The 21,505-nt window shown below is 34.5% G+C and overlaps 1 protein-coding gene across 1 annotated transcript in view; it reads left to right on the top strand.

Moving 5' to 3' along the window:
• The window catches only part of Pex16 (peroxisomal biogenesis factor 16), a 53,119-nt gene extending 31,832 nt beyond the window's left edge, over nt 1-21,287 (top strand). Inside the window, exon 6 of the mRNA XM_081739111.1 lies at nt 19,672-21,287. Coding sequence (XP_081595237.1) covers nt 19,672-19,921 — 250 coding nt within the window. The 3' untranslated portion in view covers nt 19,922-21,287. The remainder of the gene's footprint in view (nt 1-19,671) is intronic.
• The last annotated feature ends 218 nt before the right edge of the window (nt 21,288-21,505 follow it).

The raw sequence follows: 21,505 nt of genomic DNA, 5'->3' as shown, positions 1-21,505 counted from the left end.
AGAAGTCGCTTTTGAGAAGGGACATTTTCATACAAATTTTAACATTTCCTGCGGGAGACTGTTAGTATTGTAATTAAACATTATGGACAGCATTCTTCTCCACAATGTACATCATAAACGAAATCGCTTCCAAAGAGTGCCAATGAAATTTATAAAACCTGTAGTGAAGAAGATTCGAGATATGGCGGCAGGTGAGAATCCATAACCGCACCGTGTTATGGTCAAACGCTTAGACGTGTCCCAGTGAACATTGAATTGTGCAAACCATCACCAATTGAGACTACAAAGTGTACATAAGGCCAGCGAGCGCCACCTAACTGGTGCTTCGAGAAATTTCTTGTGACAATTGACAAAGCGTGGATCTACCTAGATGGCTATGGGGAAGTTCGAGCCATCAGCTATGAGGTGTTCATGTAAAAGACTGCTGTAATTTCGTTCATCAATGCAAAGAAAGTTTCTGAAAAAGTTTTATGATTGTCATTGGCTTTTGCTTCAGAGGGAAGCTGAAGATTCATAAGTTAAAAAGAACTCAGTGCTGCTTATTAGCAAGAACATGTATCCTCAGTTTACACAGACGAAATATTAGCATTATATGGCGAGAACTGTGCTAGGACGGATTTCCAAGTCATACATCACTGGTTTTGTATTAACGAAGCTGCAGCTGGTATTCCTGATATTCCGTTTGAGGATATTTCGGTTAAGAAGCTAGATTACTGTGCTTTTGTACTTCTAAAACAGTGCCTTTCGTCACGTCAGGTTCACGCGGTAAATGGCCTCTGGAAAGCTTACAAGCAGGAATGGGACAATTACACCTCAATGATGTGTGCTACAATGGAAACTGCGACGTCGTGCAATCGTCTATATCGGTGGCCATTACATCGAGTATGATCGATGGTGGCAAGTTGCAATATCGTAGGTAGGCAACAACTTCAATTTGTTTGGTTGGGAATAAAGATGCAATGACTCGGAGAAGAAACGGCTTAAAAAAAAAAATGTTTTTTCTGCTTCGCTTCAAAATTCTGCTTTAAGTTAATAAAGTAGGCTTTGTTTCGCTTCTCTACAACACAAAAGCTCATTTAATTAGTTGTTGATGCAGATAATAATATAAAACATCAAAAATAAACCATTAATTTCAAAAAGATTTTTCAAACAATTGTAGTTCTTAATACAGTGAAACCTCCCTTAACGGACACCTCTCAATAACGGACACCTCTACAATACGGACAGATTTTTATGTCCTGGCAAAAATATATGTTCTCTTACGGAACAAAACCCTCCCTTTTACGGACACTCTCACATACGGGCGCGGACAGTCCGTTTTTTCCCCAAACGTTTCAATAACCTCTTCATAACGGACAGGAATTATTCTTGGTTCTGTGATATATTACAGTAACAGAAAAGTATTTTCCCCACAAGTGTATCTATTGAGTCTAGACCTGGCGAACCATCAAACAGAACAGCTTCAAGCTGAACTTGAAATTCTTCTTTTTTTTGTCTGCCCCAATAAACTGTTTTCTTCTGGAAATCCTAGAAAACCTTCAATAAGCAATAACACTCATGCAGGGTCAGTTGTATGAGCAAGAATTCTATGCGAAAGATCTTCCCTTCCGTTCCCTATTAGTCCTTTTTCCTCTGGGCCTTGTATCTTTCCCGTCAATTTCATAGGTAACAAAACAAACATTGATTGTTTTACAATAACATTTTCAACGAGGAATGTTTCCTCTCGTACTTTTTTTTTTTTTTTTGAAAAGCAAAATTTTTCTTTTACTTATGATATTGAAACAAGTCTGGGTTGGAGTTTTTCCGGCTTCCTTTTAGGTCAATAAACATATATACTCCCAATAACTTATATTTTCATCGATTCCGTCAACGAATATACCGCGCCAATGCACACACACATTTCTACTTATGATTCTCAGAGGACACTTCCTAATGAGTTATGTTACTCTTGTAAAGGAAAAAGTATGCCTTTTTCACTAAACAAAGGAGTTTAGCCGGTTAGTTGGTTCCTCACACATCTTTTGAGAAGGTTTTGAGAATTTGAAATAAATGAAAAACTCCTCTGCACTTTCCCACCCATGCACATTTTGCAGTATACAAATATATTAACACATTTCCCAGCAATAATATTAAACAGAAATGAATCTCTCCTTCCTCCCTCCCAGTAATTCAAATACGTACTAAATACACAATTTCGTATTGAATTTTACGTATTTACGCTAATACATAATGTATTTACTGTATATTACTGCATACAATTACCGTTGTGAAAAATTAAATTTTTGTAACCTCTCTGTAACGGACACCCCTCAGTAACGGACAAAAATTCATGTCCCATTGGTGTCCGTTATTCAGAGGTTTCACTGTATATTTACATTATGAATCCCGAAAGATTACCCAATATATATATATAATAAGGATTTTTTAACCTCTTATGTACAAAAGTAAGTACTTTAAAAAAAAATAACTAGCAAAATTGTGTGTAGTATTTTTACTTCAAAATATCTCACACCCTCTTTTTGAAACAAAATAAAATTAAAACATGAAAGTAATATATTTATACGATATTCGTAAAGGCTGCACATCAAAAACTTCGCCTTGGGTGGTTCTATACATTCTTGAAATTTTACAGTGAAGTTACAGTGCAGTACAATTTTACACTTTCATATACATTGTATGAATATTTGGAACGAATTTTCCATTCATTGATCACATACGTAATAATCTGTTATCGCCTATCAGGTGCTTCGGACCTGCAAAATCGGTAAAGTCCCGAATTCTGTAATGCACTGACTGTTCCTTAAGTTTGTTTAGAATCGGGAAAGTACCAAATTCTCTGTTCATGGAACATGTGCGTAATAAACTGTTTATCTGGGCGTGTGGTTTCCTAGGCTCTAGAATATATAATCACCTTCACGGTTTACCCAGTGCTGACGATTTCTGAACTTTTAACAAGAGGAATTCAAGATATCATTAGAGTAGTAGAAAATGGATCGATCTGGCTCAGACCTGGATCAGCGTTTAACAACTCACAAGCCCCTGGGAAATTGACCACCGTGCACCGTGAGCCCACGGTCTTTTACGACCTCCATTTTAGGGGTGAATTCGTTCCCTTTTATGAGCACTTTTTAGGGGGTGTATTCATTCTCTTTTACGAGCACATTTTTAGGGGTGAACTCATTCCCTTTTATGAGCATATTTTCCAACCCCTATGAACAAACAGCAGAACATCAGACTACGTAACATAACGAACATACAGAAGAGCAAATTGAACTCGTTCCCTTTTATGACCTCCATTTTAAGGGGTGAACTCGTTCCCTTTTTCAACCCTTATTTTAACATAGCAGAAATTACGAACACATAGAAGAGAAGATAACACATAAGAGTACGTAACACACAGCACAACAGATAACAGATAAGAATATGAAACATAGAAGGGGTGTATTCGTTCTCTTTTATGAGCACATTTTCCAACCCCTATTTTAAGATAACAGAAATTACGAACACATAGAAGATCAGATAACACATAAGAGTACGGGGGGGTGAACTCGTTCCCTTTTCCAACCCCTATTTTAACATAGCAGATAGCACAGCTAATAAAAGAGCATGGCATATTTTTCAACCCTTATTTTACCATCACAGAGACTAGGAAACATAGCGGACATGGCACAGAGGGTGTATTCATTTTCTCCACCCCTAATTGAACATAGCAGAAATTACACTGAGATTACGAACACACAGCAGACCAGAGAATACATCAAATTCATTCCCTTTTATGAGTACATTTTAAGGGTGTACTCGTTCTCTTTTATAATTACTTTTTCAACCCCTATTTTAAGACAATGAATACCTATGTAACATAGCGATTCGATACGCTCTTTGAACCGTTTTGGATGAAACTCAGCATATGGGGGTTTTCGACCATGCTGATTACAAATGTGATACTTATTTTTACCTGGGTCCTATAGTTTATGTGGCATACGCCCTTTCTATGACAATTTTAACCGATTTGGATGAAACTCAGCATATGGGGGTTTTCGACCATGCTGATTACAAATATCATACTTATTTTTACCTGGGTCTGATAGTTTATGTGGCATACGCCCTTTCTATGACACTTAAAACCTAATAACTCAAAAACGAAGCAACGTATTGAGATGGTATTTCCACATTTAGTAATCGACCACCAACTACTACAAGTTCCAAAATAGTGGCCATCGAGGTCAAAGGTCAACATACTTAAAACCTAATAACACGAAAACTGAGCCACATATTGAGGTGCTGTTTCCAAATCTAGTAACTGGTCATCAACTACTACAAGTTCCAAAATAATGACCATCGAGGTCAAAGGTCAACATACTTAAAACCAAATAACTCTTAAATGGATCCACATATTGAGGTGGTGTTTCCACATTTAGCAAGAGGTCATCAACTACTACAAGTTCCAAAATAGTGGCCATCGAGGTCAAAGGTCAACATACTTAAAACCAAATAACTCGACAACTGAGCCATATATTGAGGTGCTGTTTCCAAATCTAGTAATTGGTCATCAGGTACCACATGTCCCAAAATAATGTCCACCGAGGTCAAAGGTCAAAATACTTAAAACCTAATAACTCGAAAATGGAGCCACATATTGAGATGCTGTTTCCAAATCTAGTAATTGGTCATCAACTAGTACAAGTTCCAAAAATAATGACCATCGAGGTCAAAGATCAAAATACTTAAAAGCTAATAACTCGAAAATGTATCCACATACTCAGGTGCTGTTTCCACATTTAGTAATTGGTCATCGGGTACCACAAGTTCCAAAATTAGTGGTCATCGAGGTCAAAGGTCAAAATACTTAAAAGCTAATAACTCGAAAACGAAGCAACGTATTAAGATGGTGTTTCCACATTTAGCAATTGGTCATCAGGTACTACAAGTTCCAAAATAGTGGCCATCGAGGTCAAAGGTCAACATACTTAAAACCAAATAACTCTTAAATGGATCCACATATTGAGGTGCTGTTTCCAAATCTAGTAACTGGTTATCAACTACTACAAGTTCCAAAAATAATGAAAGCCCAATGAACCAATGAATGCAAATAACTCTTAAACAGAGCAACGTATTGAGGTGCTGTTTTCAAATCTAGTAATACGTCATCAACTACTACATGTTCTGAAAACACTGACCATCGAGAGCTTGTAAACGGAGCAACGGATAAATTTTGTACAAAGCAGAAAAAGAGAAGGAGGAATAAATTTGAGTGGTTTATTTGCTATTTTACTAACGAGGAATGCCATTTTGTACTACTCAAACAAACGAAGGAATAAATTTGTATTAACCTAAGAAAAGCGAAAAATTCTCATTTTAATTAAACGAATTAATAAATTTATACTAACTAGGAAAAAAAAGCGAAGAAGGACTATTTTGTACTACTCCAATAAACGAAGAAGTATTCAATTTTGTACCAACTAGAAAAACAGACCGAAGGAGGACCATGTTAACCCATTAGTGCCCAGAATTTCCCACTGGTATTTTGAAAAGTTTTTTCGCCTATTTGGTCTTACTAGTACTCTAAAATATATATTAGAATATTTTTGAAAAATATTTATGTTTTTTTCTTGTTTTTTTTAGCCCGGCAACTTAAGTTCCCAACAGGCAACATATTCAAAAAAAGGGAACATTTTGAAAAGTTACAATTTTCAAGGAGAAAATACACTGGAAAATCATAACTATCAAAATCAAATCAATCTTTCCTTTACGGACTCTCAATCCTTTCTTCTGGAGTCTTTCAAATCAATCAAGTTACGTCTTTCTCTTCTAAACACATTGTACCCAAAAAACAGTGCTAATCCCGCATCAATATATTATACAAAGAAAATGCAACAATTCTATAACGAAACAGACCCCAACGTTACTGGACGGTTACAACTAGCAATGCTAATCCATGAGTTTTTGCGCTATGACGAAAAATTGCCATGGCAACTTAAGTTGCCAAGGGGCAGTAATGGGTTAACTATTTAAATAAACATAGGAATAAATTTGTACACCGAGGAAAAGCAAAGAACCAACCAACCAACTGGAAAAGTGAAGAAGAGCCACTTCAACAATCTTAGAATTTTATATCATTAGGTACTGTTTAAACAAACGAGAAATGACAATTTTAACTAGCTCAGAATTTATGTAACAAAAGAACAAATTTGAATGTTCTGTTTTTGTATCAAACCAGAAAAAACCTAAGAAGGATCATTTTAACAAGTTCATAATTTCTGTGACGAAAGAATAATTTCGATGTTCTACTTTTTATACCAACGAGAAAAAATGAACTAGCTGAATATTTAAATATACGAAAGAATAAATTTAAGTGATCTATTCAATTTTGTACCCATGAGAAATGGCTCAGCAAAAGGCGAAGAAGGACTATTTTAAACAATGGAGTATTTAGTTTTGCACCATTTTGGAGTATTCAAATAAACAAAGGAATTATAATTTGTGTCAACTCTAAAATCAATTAAACGAAGTAATGCATTTGAAAAACCGAAGTTGAGTATTTTATACCATTTTGTATTATTTCAACAAACAAAGGAATAAGCAAAAAAAAAAAAGGATCATTTTATATCATTTTAAACTAGTCTATTTAATTTTGTAGCAACCAAAGGATTTTCACGAAAGAACAAAATTGTACTAATCAGAAAAAGCGAAGAAGACCCATTTTAACTAACTGAGAATTTCTGTACCTTTTTGTACTATTTAAACAAACGATGGGATAAATTTCAGTGACCTGTTTTTTGTACTAACCAGAAAAATCGAAGAAGGTTCCTTTGTACTAGCCCAATGAACGAAAGAGCAAATTTGGGTGTTCTACTTTTTATACCAAACAAGGAAGAACCATTTTAACTTGCTGAGTATTTTATACCATTTTGTACTACTCAAATAAACGAAAGAAAAGCAAAAAAAAAGTCCTTTTTAACTAGCGCAGAATTTATGTAAGAATAATTTCGATGTTCTACTTTTTATACCAACGAGAAAAAATGAACTAGCTGAATATACTAAAGAATAAATTTAAGTGATCTATTCCATTTTGTACCAAGGAGAAATGCCATTTTTATCTAGCTTAGAATTTCTAGTGCATGTTGTATTATTTAAACAAAACGAAGGGCTAAATTTGAGAAAGCGAACATGAACCATTTTACTCAAATTTGACCATTATGTAACTTTTGAAACACGGAAATGTTCTATTTTTGTATCAATCAGAAAAACCCGAAGAAAGATCATTTTAACAAGTTCATAATTTCTGTGACGAAAAAATAATTTCGATGTTCTACTTTTTATACCAACGAGAAAAAATGAACTAGCTGAATATTTAAATATACGAAAGAATAAATTTAAGTGACCTATTCAATTTTGTACCAATGAGAAATGGCTCAGCAAAAGGCGAAGAAGGACTATTTTAAACAATGAAGTATTTAGTTTTGCACCATTTTGGAGTATTCAAATAAACAAAGGAATTATAATTTGTGTCAACTCTAAAATCAATTAAACGAAGTAATGCATTTGAAAAACCGAAGTTGAGTATTTTATAGCATTTTGTATTATTTCAACAAACAAAGGAATAAGCAAAAAAAAAAAAAAAAAAAAAGGATCATTTTATATCATTTTAAACTAGTCTAATAAACGAAGGCATAAATATGAGTGAGCTATTTAATTTTGTAGCTGAGTATTTTAACGAAATAACAAAATTGTACTAACCAGAAAAAACCGAAGAAGACCCATTTTAACTAACTGAGAATTTCTATACCTTTTGTACTATTTAAACAAACGATGGGATAAATTTGAGTGACCTGTTTTTTGTACTAACCAGGAAACTCGAAGAAGGTACCTTTGTACTAGCCCAATGAACGAAAGAGCAAATTTGGGTGTTCTATTTCTTTTTTTACCAACGAGAACCATTTTTAACTGACTTAGAATTTTATACCTTTTTGAAAAATTTGTATCAAATCGAAAAAAGCAAGGAAATACCATTTTAAATAGCTCAGCATGTTACTGCTTTTTGTGTTTTTGGTCTACCCAATTTAAACAAACAAAGGAATAAATTTGTGTGACCTATTCACTTTTATAGCAAGCAGAAAAAGGAAAGAATAAATTTGAGTGGCTTAAGCAAAGAAGGTCAATGGTAACTAATCTTTTTTGTGCTATTAAATTTGAGTGACCTATTGAAGAATGAATAAATTTTGTTTGCAATTAAAAAAGCGGAGAAGGTCTACTTTCTGTACCAACCATAGAAAAACAAATTTGTTTGAGCTATTCACTTTTATAGCAAGCAGAAAAAGCACGAAAAAAAGGGAAGAAGGTTCATTATAATAAGCTAGGTATTTTTATACCATTTTGTATTACGGGTGGTCTATTTCATTTGTGTAACAATCAGAAGAAAAGCTCAGAATGTTATACCTTTGTGATGCTACATTTTGTATTATTTTTGTGTCATCCAGAGAACAATTTAAATTGCCTCTCCCTGACAAATCAGTTGCCAGAGTCCAATGTTTGTAATATTACAATACTACAAATTGATCCAGTTAACAGTTCAAGTTCTTCTATTCTTACACAATCAAATGCATATGCTACAGTGGGCTCAGTGTTCATTTACAGAATTAAATAATTGTTTATCTTTCTCTAAAAACATTTCTACTATTTTGTTGATATAATAATCACACTCTGTAATGTATTCATATACCAGATTTAATTTTTTTCTCCAAAGTATAAGTGTTCTTAATATTACAACTTTTAAAATGCTTCTCTATATAAAGTTTATAGATTTTTTTTCTCTCATTTCACGTTTAATTAAGATCGTCCACACCTTTTGCAATAATTCGTAATCATACTGCAGCAAACAGTTGTGATCTTTTTGGTGAAACATAAACAATCTCCATGCTAGTCATTTTTCTGCTCTTCAGCAAAAACAAATCAAATAAATAATTTTATATACCTACAATAAAAGCATTCTATGCATTCTCCGTGTTTAATAACATGTTTTCAAGGCAATATAACATCATGATGTATGTTCTATTATTTTCCAAATATACTCCATAAACTTATATTCCATTATAATAAAATACATAAATGCAAAAATATGTATTTGTCTTTTTGACTTAGACGAGGAAGGAAAGTCTAAAAATAATTGAATCGTTGAACAATAGGCAGTACCTTAGGACCCTAACTATACTAGCAGTACAAATGTTAAATATCTGCAGCAACATGGAACTTTGAAAACTTCTCTTACTTTGATATAATCTCTTCTTCTGCTGTGATTCAAAATGGTCAAGTATGCTGTTACGCAAATTGCTATGTAGTCTGTTCTACACAATTATGACTCAACTCTGGTTTGTTAAATCTCACGTACAATATTTTATGAGCCTTTCTTAGTGACGGGAGAGGCAATTTAAATTGTTCTCTGGATGACACAAAAATAATACAAAATGTAGCATCACAAAGGTATAACATTCTGAGCTTTTCTTCTGATTGTTACACAAATGAAATAGACCACCCGTAATACAAAACGGTATAAAAATACCTAGCTTATTATAATGAACCTTCTTCCCTTTTTTTTCGTGCTTTTTCTGCTTGCTATAAAAGTGAATAGCTCAAACAAATTTGTTTTTCTATGGTTGGTACAGAAAGTAGACCTTCTCCGCTTTTTTAATTGCAAACAAAATTTATTCATTCTTCAATAGGTCACTCAAATTTAATAGCACAAAAAAGATTAGTTACCATTGACCTTCTTTGCTTAAGCCACTCAAATTTTTTCTTTCCTTTTTCTGCTTGCTATAAAAGTGAATAGGTCACACAAATTTATTCCTTTGTTTGTTTAAATTGGGTAGACCAAAAACACAAAAAGCAGTAACATGCTGAGCTATTTAAAATGGTATTTCCTTGCTTTTTTCGATTTGATACAAATTTTTCAAAAAGGTATAAAATTCTAAGTCAGTTAAAAATGGTTCTCGTTGGTAAAAAAAAGAAATAGAACACCCAAATTTGCTCTTTCGTTCATTGGGCTAGTACAAAGGTACCTTCTTCGAGTTTCCTGGTTAGTGCAAAAAACAGGTCACTCAAATTTATCCCATCGTTTGTTTAAATAGTACAAAAGGTATAGAAATTCTCAGTTAGTTAAAATGGGTCTTCTTCGGTTTTTTCTGGTTAGTACAATTTTGTTCTTTCGTTAAAATACTCAGCTACAAAATTAAATAGCTCACTCATATTTATGCCTTCGTTTATTAGACTAGTTTAAAATGATATAAAATGATCCTTTTTTTTTTTTTTGCTTATTCCTTTGTTTGTTGAAATAATACAAAATGCTATAAAATACTCAACTTCGGTTTTTCAAATGCATTACTTCGTTTAATTGATTTTAGAGTTGACACAAATTATAATTCCTTTGTTTATTTGAATACTCCAAAATGGTGCAAAACTAAATACTTCATTGTTTAAAATAGTCCTTCTTCGCCTTTTGCTGAGCCATTTCTCATTGGTACAAAATTGAATAGGTCACTTAAATTTATTCTTTCGTATATTTAAATATTCAGCTAGTTCATTTTTTCTCGTTGGTATAAAAAGTAGAACATCGAAATTATTTTTTCGTCACAGAAATTATGAACTTGTTAAAATGATCTTTCTTCGGGTTTTTCTGATTGATACAAAAATAGAACATTTCAGTATTTCAAAAGTTACATAATGGTCAAATTTGAGTAAAATGGTTCATGTTCGCTTTCTCAAATTTAGCCCTTCGTTTTGTTTAAATAATACAACATGCACTAGAAATTCTAAGCTAGATAAAAATGGCATTTCTCCTTGGTACAAAATGGAATAGATCACTTAAATTTATTCTTTAGTATATTCAGCTAGTTCATTTTTTCTCGTTGGTATAAAAAGTAGAACATCGAAATTATTCTTACATAAATTCTGCGCTAGTTAAAAAGGAGTTTTTTTTGCTTTTCTTTCGTTTATTTGAGTAGTACAAAATGGTATAAAATACTCAGCAAGTTAAAATGGTTCTTCCTTGTTTGGTATAAAAAGAACACCCAAATTTGCTCTTTCGTTCATTGGGCTAATACAAAGGAACCTTCTTCGATTTTTCTGGTTAGTACAAAAAACAGGTCACTGAAATTTATCCCATCGTTTGTTTAAATAGTACAAAAAGGTACAGAAATTCTCAGTTAGTTAAAATGGGTCTTCTTCGCTTTTTCTGATTAGTACAATTTTGTTCTTTCGTGAAAATCCTTTGGTTGCTACAAAATTAAATAGACTAGTTTAAAATGATATAAAATGATCCTTTTTTTTTTTTTTTTTGCTTATTCCTTTGTTTGTTGAAATAATACAAAATGGTATAAAATACTCAACTTCGGTTTTTCAAATGCATTACTTCGTTTAATTGATTTTAGAGTTGACACAAATTATAATTCCTTTGTTTATTTGAATACTCCAAAAGGTGCAAAACTAAATACTCCATTGTTTAAAATAGTCCTTCTTCGCCTTTTGCTGAGCCATTTCTCATGGGTACAAAATTGAATAGATCACTTAAATTTATTCTTTCGTATATTTAAATATTCAGCTAGTTCATTTTTTCTCGTTGGTATAAAAAGTAGAACATCGAGATTATTCTTTCGTCACAGAAATTATGAACTTGTTAAAATGATCCTTCTTAGGTTTTTTCTGGTTTGATACAAAAACAGAACATTCAAATTTGTTCTTTTGTTACATAAATTCTGAGCTAATTAAAATTGTCATTTCTCGTTTGTTTAAACAGTACCTAATGATATAAAATTCTAAGATTGTTGAAGTGGCTCTTCTTCACTTTTCCAGTTGGTTGGTTGGTTCTTTGCTTTTCCTCGGTGTACAAATTTATTACTATGTTTATTTAAATAGTTAACATGGTCCTCCTTCGGTCTGTTTTTCTAGTTGGTACAAAATTGAATACTTCTTCGTTTATTGGAGTAGTACAAAATAGTCCTTCTTCGCTTTTTTTTCCTAGTTAGTATAAATTTATTAATTCGTTTAATTAAAATGAGAATTTTTCGCTTTTCTTAGGTTAATACAAATTTATTCCTTCGTTTGTTTGAGTAGTACAAAATGGCATTCCTCGTTAGTAAAATAGCAAATAAACCACTCAAATTTATTCCTCCTTCACTTTTTCTGCTTTGTACAAAATTTATCCGTTGCTCCGTTTACAAGCTCTCGATGGTCAGTGTTTTCAGAACATGTAGTAGTTGATGACGTATTACTAGATTTGAAAACAGCACCTCAATACGTTGCTCTGTTTAAGAGTTATTTGCATTCATTGGTTCATTGGGCTTTCATTATTTTTGGAACTTGTAGTAGTTGATAACCAGTTACTAGATTTGGAAACAGCACCTCAATATGTGGATCCATTTAAGAGTTATTTGGTTTTAAGTATGTTGACCTTTGACCTCGATGGCCACTATTTTGGAACTTGTAGTACCTGATGACCAATTGCTAAATGTGGAAACACCATCTTAATACGTTGCTTCGTTTTCGAGTTATTAGCTTTTAAGTATTTTGACCTTTGACCTCGATGACCACTAATTTTGGAACTTGTGGTACCCGATGACCAATTACTAAATGTGGAAACAGCACCTGAGTATGTGGATACATTTTCGAGTTATTAGCTTTTAAGTATTTTGATCTTTGACCTCGATGGTCATTATTTTTGGAACTTGTACTAGTTGATGACCAATTACTAGATTTGGAAACAGCATCTCAATATGTGGCTCCATTTTCGAGTTATTAGGTTTTAAGTATTTTGACCTTTGACCTCGGTGGACATTATTTTGGGACATGTAGTACCTGATGACCAATTACTAGATTTGGAAACAGCACCTCAATATATGGCTCAGTTGTCGAGTTATTTGGTTTTAAGTATGTTGACCTTTGACCTCGATGGCCACTATTTTGGAACTTGTAGTAGTTGATGACCTCTTGCTAAATGTGGAAACACCACCTCAATATGTGGATCCATTTAAGAGTTATTTGGTTTTAAGTATGTTGACCTTTGACCTCGATGGTCATTATTTTGGAACTTGTAGTAGTTGATGACCAGTTACTAGATTTGGAAACAGCACCTCAATATGTGGCTCAGTTTTCGTGTTATTAGGTTTTAAGTATGTTGACCTTTGACCTCGATGGCCACTATTTTGGAACTTGTAGTAGTTGGTGGTCGATTACTAAATGTGGAAATACCATCTCAATACGTTGCTTCGTTTTTGAGTTATTAGGTTTTAAGTGTCATAGAAAGGGCGTATGCCACATAAACTATCAGACCCAGGTAAAAATAAGTATGATATTTGTAATCAGCATGGTCGAAAACCCCCATATGCTGAGTTTCATCCAAATCGGTTAAAATTGTCATAGAAAGGGCGTATGCCACATAAACTATAGGACCCAGGTAAAAATAAGTATCACATTTGTAATCAGCATGGTCGAAAACCCCCATATGCTGAGTTTCATCCAAAACGGTTCAAAGAGCGTATCGAATCGCTATGTTACATAGGTATTCATTGTCTTAAAATAGGGGTTGAAAAAGTAATTATAAAAGAGAACGAGTACACCCTTAAAATGTACTCATAAAAGGGAATGAATTTGATGTATTCTCTGGTCTGCTGTGTGTTCGTAATCTCAGTGTAATTTCTGCTATGTTCAATTAGGGGTGGAGAAAATGAATACACCCTCTGTGCTATGTCCGCTATGTTTCCTAGTCTCTGTGATGGTAAAATAAGGGTTGAAAAATATGCCATGCTCTTTTATTAGCTGTGCTATCTGCTATGTTAAAATAGGGGTTGGAAAAGGGAACGAGTTCACCCCCCCGTACTCTTATGTGTTATCTGATCTTCTATGTGTTCGTAATTTCTGTTATCTTAAAATAGGGGTTGGAAAATGTGCTCATAAAAGAGAACGAATACACCCCTTCTATGTTTCATATTCTTATCTGTTATCTGTTGTGCTGTGTGTTACGTACTCTTATGTGTTATCTTCTCTTCTATGTGTTCGTAATTTCTGCTATGTTAAAATAAGGGTTGAAAAAGGGAACGAGTTCACCCCTTAAAATGGAGGTCATAAAAGGGAACGAGTTCAATTTGCTCTTCTGTATGTTCGTTATGTTACGTAGTCTGATGTTCTGCTGTTTGTTCATAGGGGTTGGAAAATATGCTCATAAAAGGGAATGAGTTCACCCCTAAAAATGTGCTCGTAAAAGAGAATGAATACACCCCCTAAAAAGTGCTCATAAAAGGGAACGAATTCACCCCTAAAATGGAGGTCGTAAAAGACCGTGGGCTCACGGTGCACGGTGGTCAATTTCCCAGGGGCTTGTGAGTTGTTAAACGCTGATCCAGGTCTGAGCCAGATCGATCCATTTTCTACTACTCATTACTGAACTCCCCCTTTTAAAAAAATAAAGAATACATTCAAGAACAGTGGAAAAAATCATTGTTGCAGTTCACAAGAAAGGTGGCAAAACTCATTGTGATAATTATCGAGGAATTACTCTTCTGTCAATCTCCTATAAAATCCCCTCAAAAATTCTATTAGAAAGATTGATCCCATACACAAATGAAATTATTGGAGATAGGCGAAATCGATCAACTATTGACCAGATATTTACCATTGGACAATACTCGAAAAGAAATGAGAATACAATACATCAACTATTTATTGATTTTAGAAACTCTTACGACTCGGTTAGGAGGGAAACATTGTACAACAGGCTTACAGAATTTATAGTACCGAAAAAGCAAGTTAGATTAATTAAATTGTGTTTAAATGAACCCCAGAGTAAAGTAACAGTAGGAAAATTCTTCCCCACGAGCTTCCACGTCGAGAATGGCCGGAAACAAGATGATGTGTTATCGCCATTATTATTCAACTTTGTTCTGGAGTACGCTATAAGGAAAATCAAAGATAGCAATCAGGGCCTAGAGCTGAATGGTATTTACCAGGTTACGGCGTATGCTGATGATGTAAATTTAATAGAGGATAATAGGAAAATAATAGAAAGAAATGCAGAGGCCTTATTAAGCCCTTGTGACTTTGGTTTAGAAGTAAATGCAGAGAAAACTAAATACATAGAAGTTCATCGGGCTCGTAATACGGCAAATTATGTATGCGTCAAAATATCAAATAATACTTTCGACAAAGTGGATACTTTAAATATCTAGGATCAATATTAACAGACCAAAATTATATCCACGAAGAAATTAAATGTCGACTGAAAGCAGGAAATTCGTGTTCAAAATATTTTGTCGTCACGAATTCTGTCGAAGAATTAGAGCGCAAAATATATAAAACGATAATCATACCTGTTTTACTGTAGGTTGTGAAACATGGTCGCTTGCGCTGAGGGAAGAATGCAGACTAAAAGTATTTGAGAATAAGATCCTGAGACGAATATTTGGACCTAAGGGGAACAGGAATGGAGAATGGCGGAAATTTCATAACGAACTGCATAATTTATACTGTTTACCAAACATCGTTAGGGTCATCAAGTTTAGGAGGCTCAGGTAGGCAGGTCATGTAGCAAGAATGGAAGAAAGTAGGAACACTTTCAAAGTTTTAACTGGAAATCCAATCGGAAAACGTCCATTAGGAAGACCTAGACGCAGATGGAAGGACAATATTAAGATGGATCTCGCAGAAATAGGAATACAAAGTAGGAACTGGGTCAAATTGCTAAGGACAGAAATCAGTGGAGAGCTATTGTGAACGCGGTATTGGACCTTCGGGAAAATGAAATGAAATTCTTAAGTTTCACGTCCCATGGGTATGCCGGCTAGGCTCCACAAGACGGTGATAATGAGAAATGAAGGAAATAGTGGAAAGAAACTGAAGAACGCCAAGAAAACCCACGCACACTGTTTGTTCACCACAAAGTTAACTTGGCGCGAGCTGAGATCGAACCAAGAACCCCATACAGCAGAGGAAAACGCTCTACCATTGAGCCACCGCGGCCCCTTTGAATCTTCGGGTTCCATAGGCCATATATATAGAGAGGATGCATTTAAGTCAAGTCAAGCACAACTACACAACAAACATGAGTAAGTGGTTAGCTTTTGCGCATCTATCGGGAAGTCCGAGATTCAACCCCGCATTCGTCCATTCTAACAAGTTTTTCTTAATTCCATCTGTGAATGTAGAGATAGTGCATGTGCCGTCAGTCCCGGCCGACTTCCTTTCTTATTGTTTTTAAATCGTTTTGTTACTAATTACCAGCAGTGACGGATTTGCGAAGGGAATTAGCGTGGGGTGTGTGTTTCGGATTGAAGCCTGTTCCCCGAAATTTCGGAATTTCTAAAAACAAACGAAATATTAGTTATGCCTTTACTTAAACTTCAGGTCCCCTCAAATAAAAATTAGAAATTTTTAGAAAAATTAAACATTAATAAAAAAAAACCCTCCCAAAATACTTTTCTAAATCCACTACTAATTATTTCTATAAAATGGTATTCAATGTTGTATCCGGAAGATTATTGTTAAATCACTGCACAGCTACAATATAACAGAAATGGGGAAGTACGCTCTGACGGATAAAAATATTGAAAAATATAAGTTTAACTTATGTGCTAGAAGCTAGAGCACTAAGCGCTAAGAAATGAAACACGGAAGACAAACAATGAAATGATTTAGAGAAGAAAAAAGTGTTGGTAACCCAAAAGTTAAAAGAAAGTTAAATAACCTCTATAATTGCCCTCAGATACTATCTTCTTTATGTTTACTTTAATTCATAGAACATGTGCCTTATCAATCATGATGGTGAATTCCAGAGCGAAATATGGCATTTGTCATGAAATCTTATTTAACTATAGGGTATACTGTAAGAAAGTTATTTAGATAGAAAAATCACGAAAGAAAATGAAACAAGCCAAAATTTCCAAAATTATTTTTTTTAACCAAAAAAGCCGGCTTTATGTGAAAAAAAACATAGATTCAAAAAAGACGGCTTTTATGCATGTCTAGTTAGGAATGAACCAGCCTGTGTAGAGTGACATCTCCCAAGGATCTGGCTTCTTGACGCTACAAACAGAATGTTTAGTATTGATGGATTGCTATTTGCATACACATAAATTGTATGCATTCTGCGTAATGATGCCGTAATTTGTTGTATAAATGTCAATGGGTGTAATAAGTTACTTAATGATTTAATAGAAGGCATATTCAACATTTAATTGAAGCTGGCCTACCGGAAAACACCCAGAAGATAAATTTCACTATGAACGTTTCTTCAGTTCGAAAACTGTAGAAATTCACATTGCTTAAGTAACTACATTCCTATTGATTATCCCTTGTTATAATAATGTAAATATTTCCAAAGAAACGTATATTTGTCAAAAATTACTCGTCATATAAATATGCCGACATTCGATGTATATCCTGTGTTTGAATTTGTTTCCTATAAAATTAGAAAATCATTACACTTTGATTGACAGGTTTATTTCCGCGAAGAACTTTTGATAAATATACATTGTTTCTGAATCTGTACATGTTATTTTTACAAATAGTCAGCAGGAATATAGTTATTTAAGCACCGTAAATTCCTAAAGTTTCCTTGGTAAGGATAGCAGTACCGCTTTGCTGAAACGTTCACGCTAAAATTTATCTCCTGAGTGCTTTTTGGTAAGTCAGCTTGAGTTAGTATGTGACGAGTTGAGTAGGGTTAAGTTGATTTTGAGTTTAACGTTCCTTTCAGCAGCGAGGCTATATAAGACGTAAACCTACTGATTAACGTGGAATCCGAATCACATGGGCTCCCACCGAGAATCGAACCCGGGTCTCCACGCCAAAGGCGCGTACGCTAACCGTTTAACCACGAAGGAGCTCAATATGTGACGAGTTGTTCTCGGAACTAAGGCTGCAAAATCTTACAATTTTCCGTATTTTTTTCATGTTTTATATTATACGTTTTTATCTTCTCCGTAAGATGATTTCTGCCTTTTTCGTTAAATAAACAAAAGAAATTGTAATCCTGAACACTTAATGAGCTCCTTTGTGGCTAAGCGGTTAGCGTACGCGCCTTTGGCGTAGGATACCCGGTTTCGATTCCCGGTGGGAGCGAGCTTATGTGGTTCGGATTTCACGGTAATCAGTAGGTCCCGTCTCATATAGCCTCGCTGCTGAAAGGAGAGTTATACTCAACTCAACTCTAGAATACTTATTTTTTTTTCAGAAGAACTGATTTCTCACATACTAAGAACACAACCCAACGATGTGACTTAATATTCAGAGAGAAATTGCAACAAGTTGCGTTTTTACCTCCATCTAACCGGACCCCCCTTTTTTTTTAGCGCCTTAACCGTCATTTGTCAACACCGTCTCGACCAAATCGCAGTTTCGATCGATCGAAGTATACTGATATCAGGAACAGACTTAATAAAGCAGAACTCCAATCCACGTAATTGTGAAACTTGGACATGTCCTACAAGTACTTCTTGAACGTATAAAAAAAGGATGTAGGACTGTTAAGAGATGTAAAGTTTTCATTAAGACAAAATGAAAAAGCAACAAACATTTGTGTAGTATACTTGGTTGGTTGGATTGGAGTTCAGCGCCGAGGCTATGTGAGATTAGGCCTACAACGTAATGTGGAATCTGATCCGTATGAACTCCCTGCGGGAATTGTAATATAAAGGGTGTCTCATAATATTTGAAATGTTCATTTCTGTTGTAGTAAGTTGGCACCCCATCTGTCATCTTTGTGGTTAGTAGTCACAGTGCGCCGAATAGCGCATGAGCGTCATCTGTTTTCTGTGCGAGTGGGAATGGAGCGCTTCACAATGGAACAGCGTATTATCGTAGCGAAAACTCGCAATGGTGAGGTGAATCCGCCACCCAAATCTTGTGATTTGGCACCATGTGATTTCTTTCTGTAGGGGTATTTGAAATCTTGTGTGTACGCGAACAAATTATGATCACTTCTAGAGCTCAAGGCCGAGATTCAGTGTGTCATTTCATAACTAGTGCAAGTATACCGAAAATTTATGGAAAATTCCATTGAGAGAACGAGAGTGTGCCGTGGAGGGTATTTGAGTGATATCATATTTCATACATTATCACAGGTAGCATACACTGCAAGAATATGTAAATAATTTACTTCATTTCACCAGTAAATTTGTATGCTATTATGCATTCAAAAGTTACGTTCTTTGTGGAAAACCCTTTCCTTTTTTTTATTTTGTGTATTGCATTTGTTTTTATTGAAACTGCTTCAGTTTTGATTTAAAATTATTCCGCGTTACTGTATGAAACTATATGTGTTTGTCATACAGGGTAGCCCAAAAGTAGATATACAGTCCCGTACTCATCGACTCATGACATTTTATATCATTTACTTATTATCCATACAGGTATTAACTTAGTTTTTTCATTGTTTGTTCGTAATTTCTTTTTACTTGTACCTTAAGCTCGGAACAGACCGAGCAAGTAAATGCATTATCTTATTAAATTAAAATGGCATACTTGATCGATGCTGGTCTGTATACCTACTTTTGGGCCACCCTGTATGTAAATTATTCGTTTTTCTCCCTAAAAATAGTATTTTTTTCCTGAGAAATCTAGCAGCCCTACTTGGAACATAAGTATTCAGTGGAGTTCGTGTGCATTAATTTCTGTTTAATTTTTGTTTTTCAGTCTCCATCTGTATCGGTCATTAAATAGCACTTTGACTGAGAAGGAACGAGTGGAATTATCTAGGAGAACTATTTGCCTGCTTCTATATCTCCTGAGATCTCCATTCTACGACAAACACACAAAAGAAAGGCTACAGAAATTTCTTGACTTTCTCAGTCGAAGAGTTCCATTAGCTGGTGTTGTCTGTCGACCATTATCGCATTACATACCCGAGTGGCAAAGTATGTATTTTTACATGTGGTCAACATGATCGCGCTCTTCGTATTGTATTAAAATGGGGTTTTATCGTGGGGTTGTAGTGGTATTTTCTGTTAGTCAATTCTAATGCAACAAGGACACATGGGAACCAAGAGGTAAAGGAACTTGGAAATTACTTTGTGATAAGTGCCACAAAAATGACACTGAATTTGTAAGTCGTGGGACATACAAAACACTGTATACAGGATAACCAGGAAGTTGTGACTCATTGTTTCAAATCAAACATTGTTCTGTGTATTCTTCTCAAATCACGCAGAAAATACGTGTAGATAGTTCAGTATGTGCACGTAAGTATTATCAAATAGTAGTTTCGTAACGAACTGTTGAATAAAATGGATCGTAAAATGAATATATATATATATATATGTAGTGAAGCAAAAACATGAAATGTAAATTTCATTCGATTTGAACATCATAAAGCGAATGAATTAAGCCTGGGTGAAAAGGGATGCAATTATTTCTCCTAAACATTTTTGAAGTGATGATCGTATAATATCCATATTTGGTGACAGTTCCGTGCTAATTTGAGCTATCTTGGTAATGAGACAAATTCTTTGCAACTCTTACCATATTTACAGTAGCGCCAGCAGTTTGTGCCCGGCCGTTCTATGCATCAAATATTGTTTCAGTAGTATCAAAATTCAAAACAGTGATTCAAACTCTGATGATTTTCTTGTTGTGATGCTGGTTCCACAAAATCTTATTGCATGCGACCCTTCAGTGGCATTGTTTGTTACTGAAAACAAATGAACACAACAAAAACGTTCGTGCTTTTATCATTTCTCATTATAAAATATACTTCGTCGCTTGTCAAAGTTGTACAAACGGAATTGTTATGTGTTGGCACTAATGGAAGTGTCAGAGGCTTTAAAAATATATATATAAACTATGTAATATGTGTCCCTTCCTGTTAATGCCTGTCCCAGTTAGTGTTTGACTTATATTGACAGTATTTCCGTTTTTTTTTTTTTTTTTTCCTTGTTGATTTCTGTATGTTATTGCTTTTACATTTATATTTTAAAATTGTAAGGTATCAATAGTAAGTCACTACTTCTTGGGTACCTGGTATTGTCTACACGTCGATTGTGCTAGTGATAACGGTACAGATGAATGTAATTTGTAAATTTGGCATCGAATATATTTTATACCTCATTAAATTTATAGAAAAATTGCTTTTATACATTTATACATGTAATTTGTTTATTCGGGCAAAGCATTATACCAGTGAAATAGATCCACATTGCATATATTGTAAATGTACTCTGTATATATTGAGTTAACCTCTAGTATACATCTGTATGAAATAAAAACATGAGTTGAACGTACATTAAAGGTGGTATTTATTGTTAAATGGTAAATCGTTCATCATTCTTTTTAGATAGCCATTGAGATTTTGATCAGAGTGGAGACCCCTGTCCATCTCGAGGCCTGGGGCTAGGCTATAACCCCCCTAAGCCCTCCCCTTAATCCGGCCCTGCTCCGAACCGTTTCTGAAAAAATGGCCCAAGATCAGACTTTGAAGACACGCTGTATACAGAACCGGCTTAACCCATGTGGAGGCCCGGGGCTAGAAAAA

The sequence above is a fragment of the Thermobia domestica genome, chromosome 14 (genome assembly GCF_964235325.1).
Source record: "Thermobia domestica chromosome 14, izTheDome1.hap1.1, whole genome shotgun sequence".
NCBI lineage: Eukaryota > Metazoa > Arthropoda > Insecta > Zygentoma > Lepismatidae > Thermobia > Thermobia domestica.
Note: the sequence above shows the minus strand (reverse complement) of the source record. Positions and strands in the feature narration are given on the sequence as shown.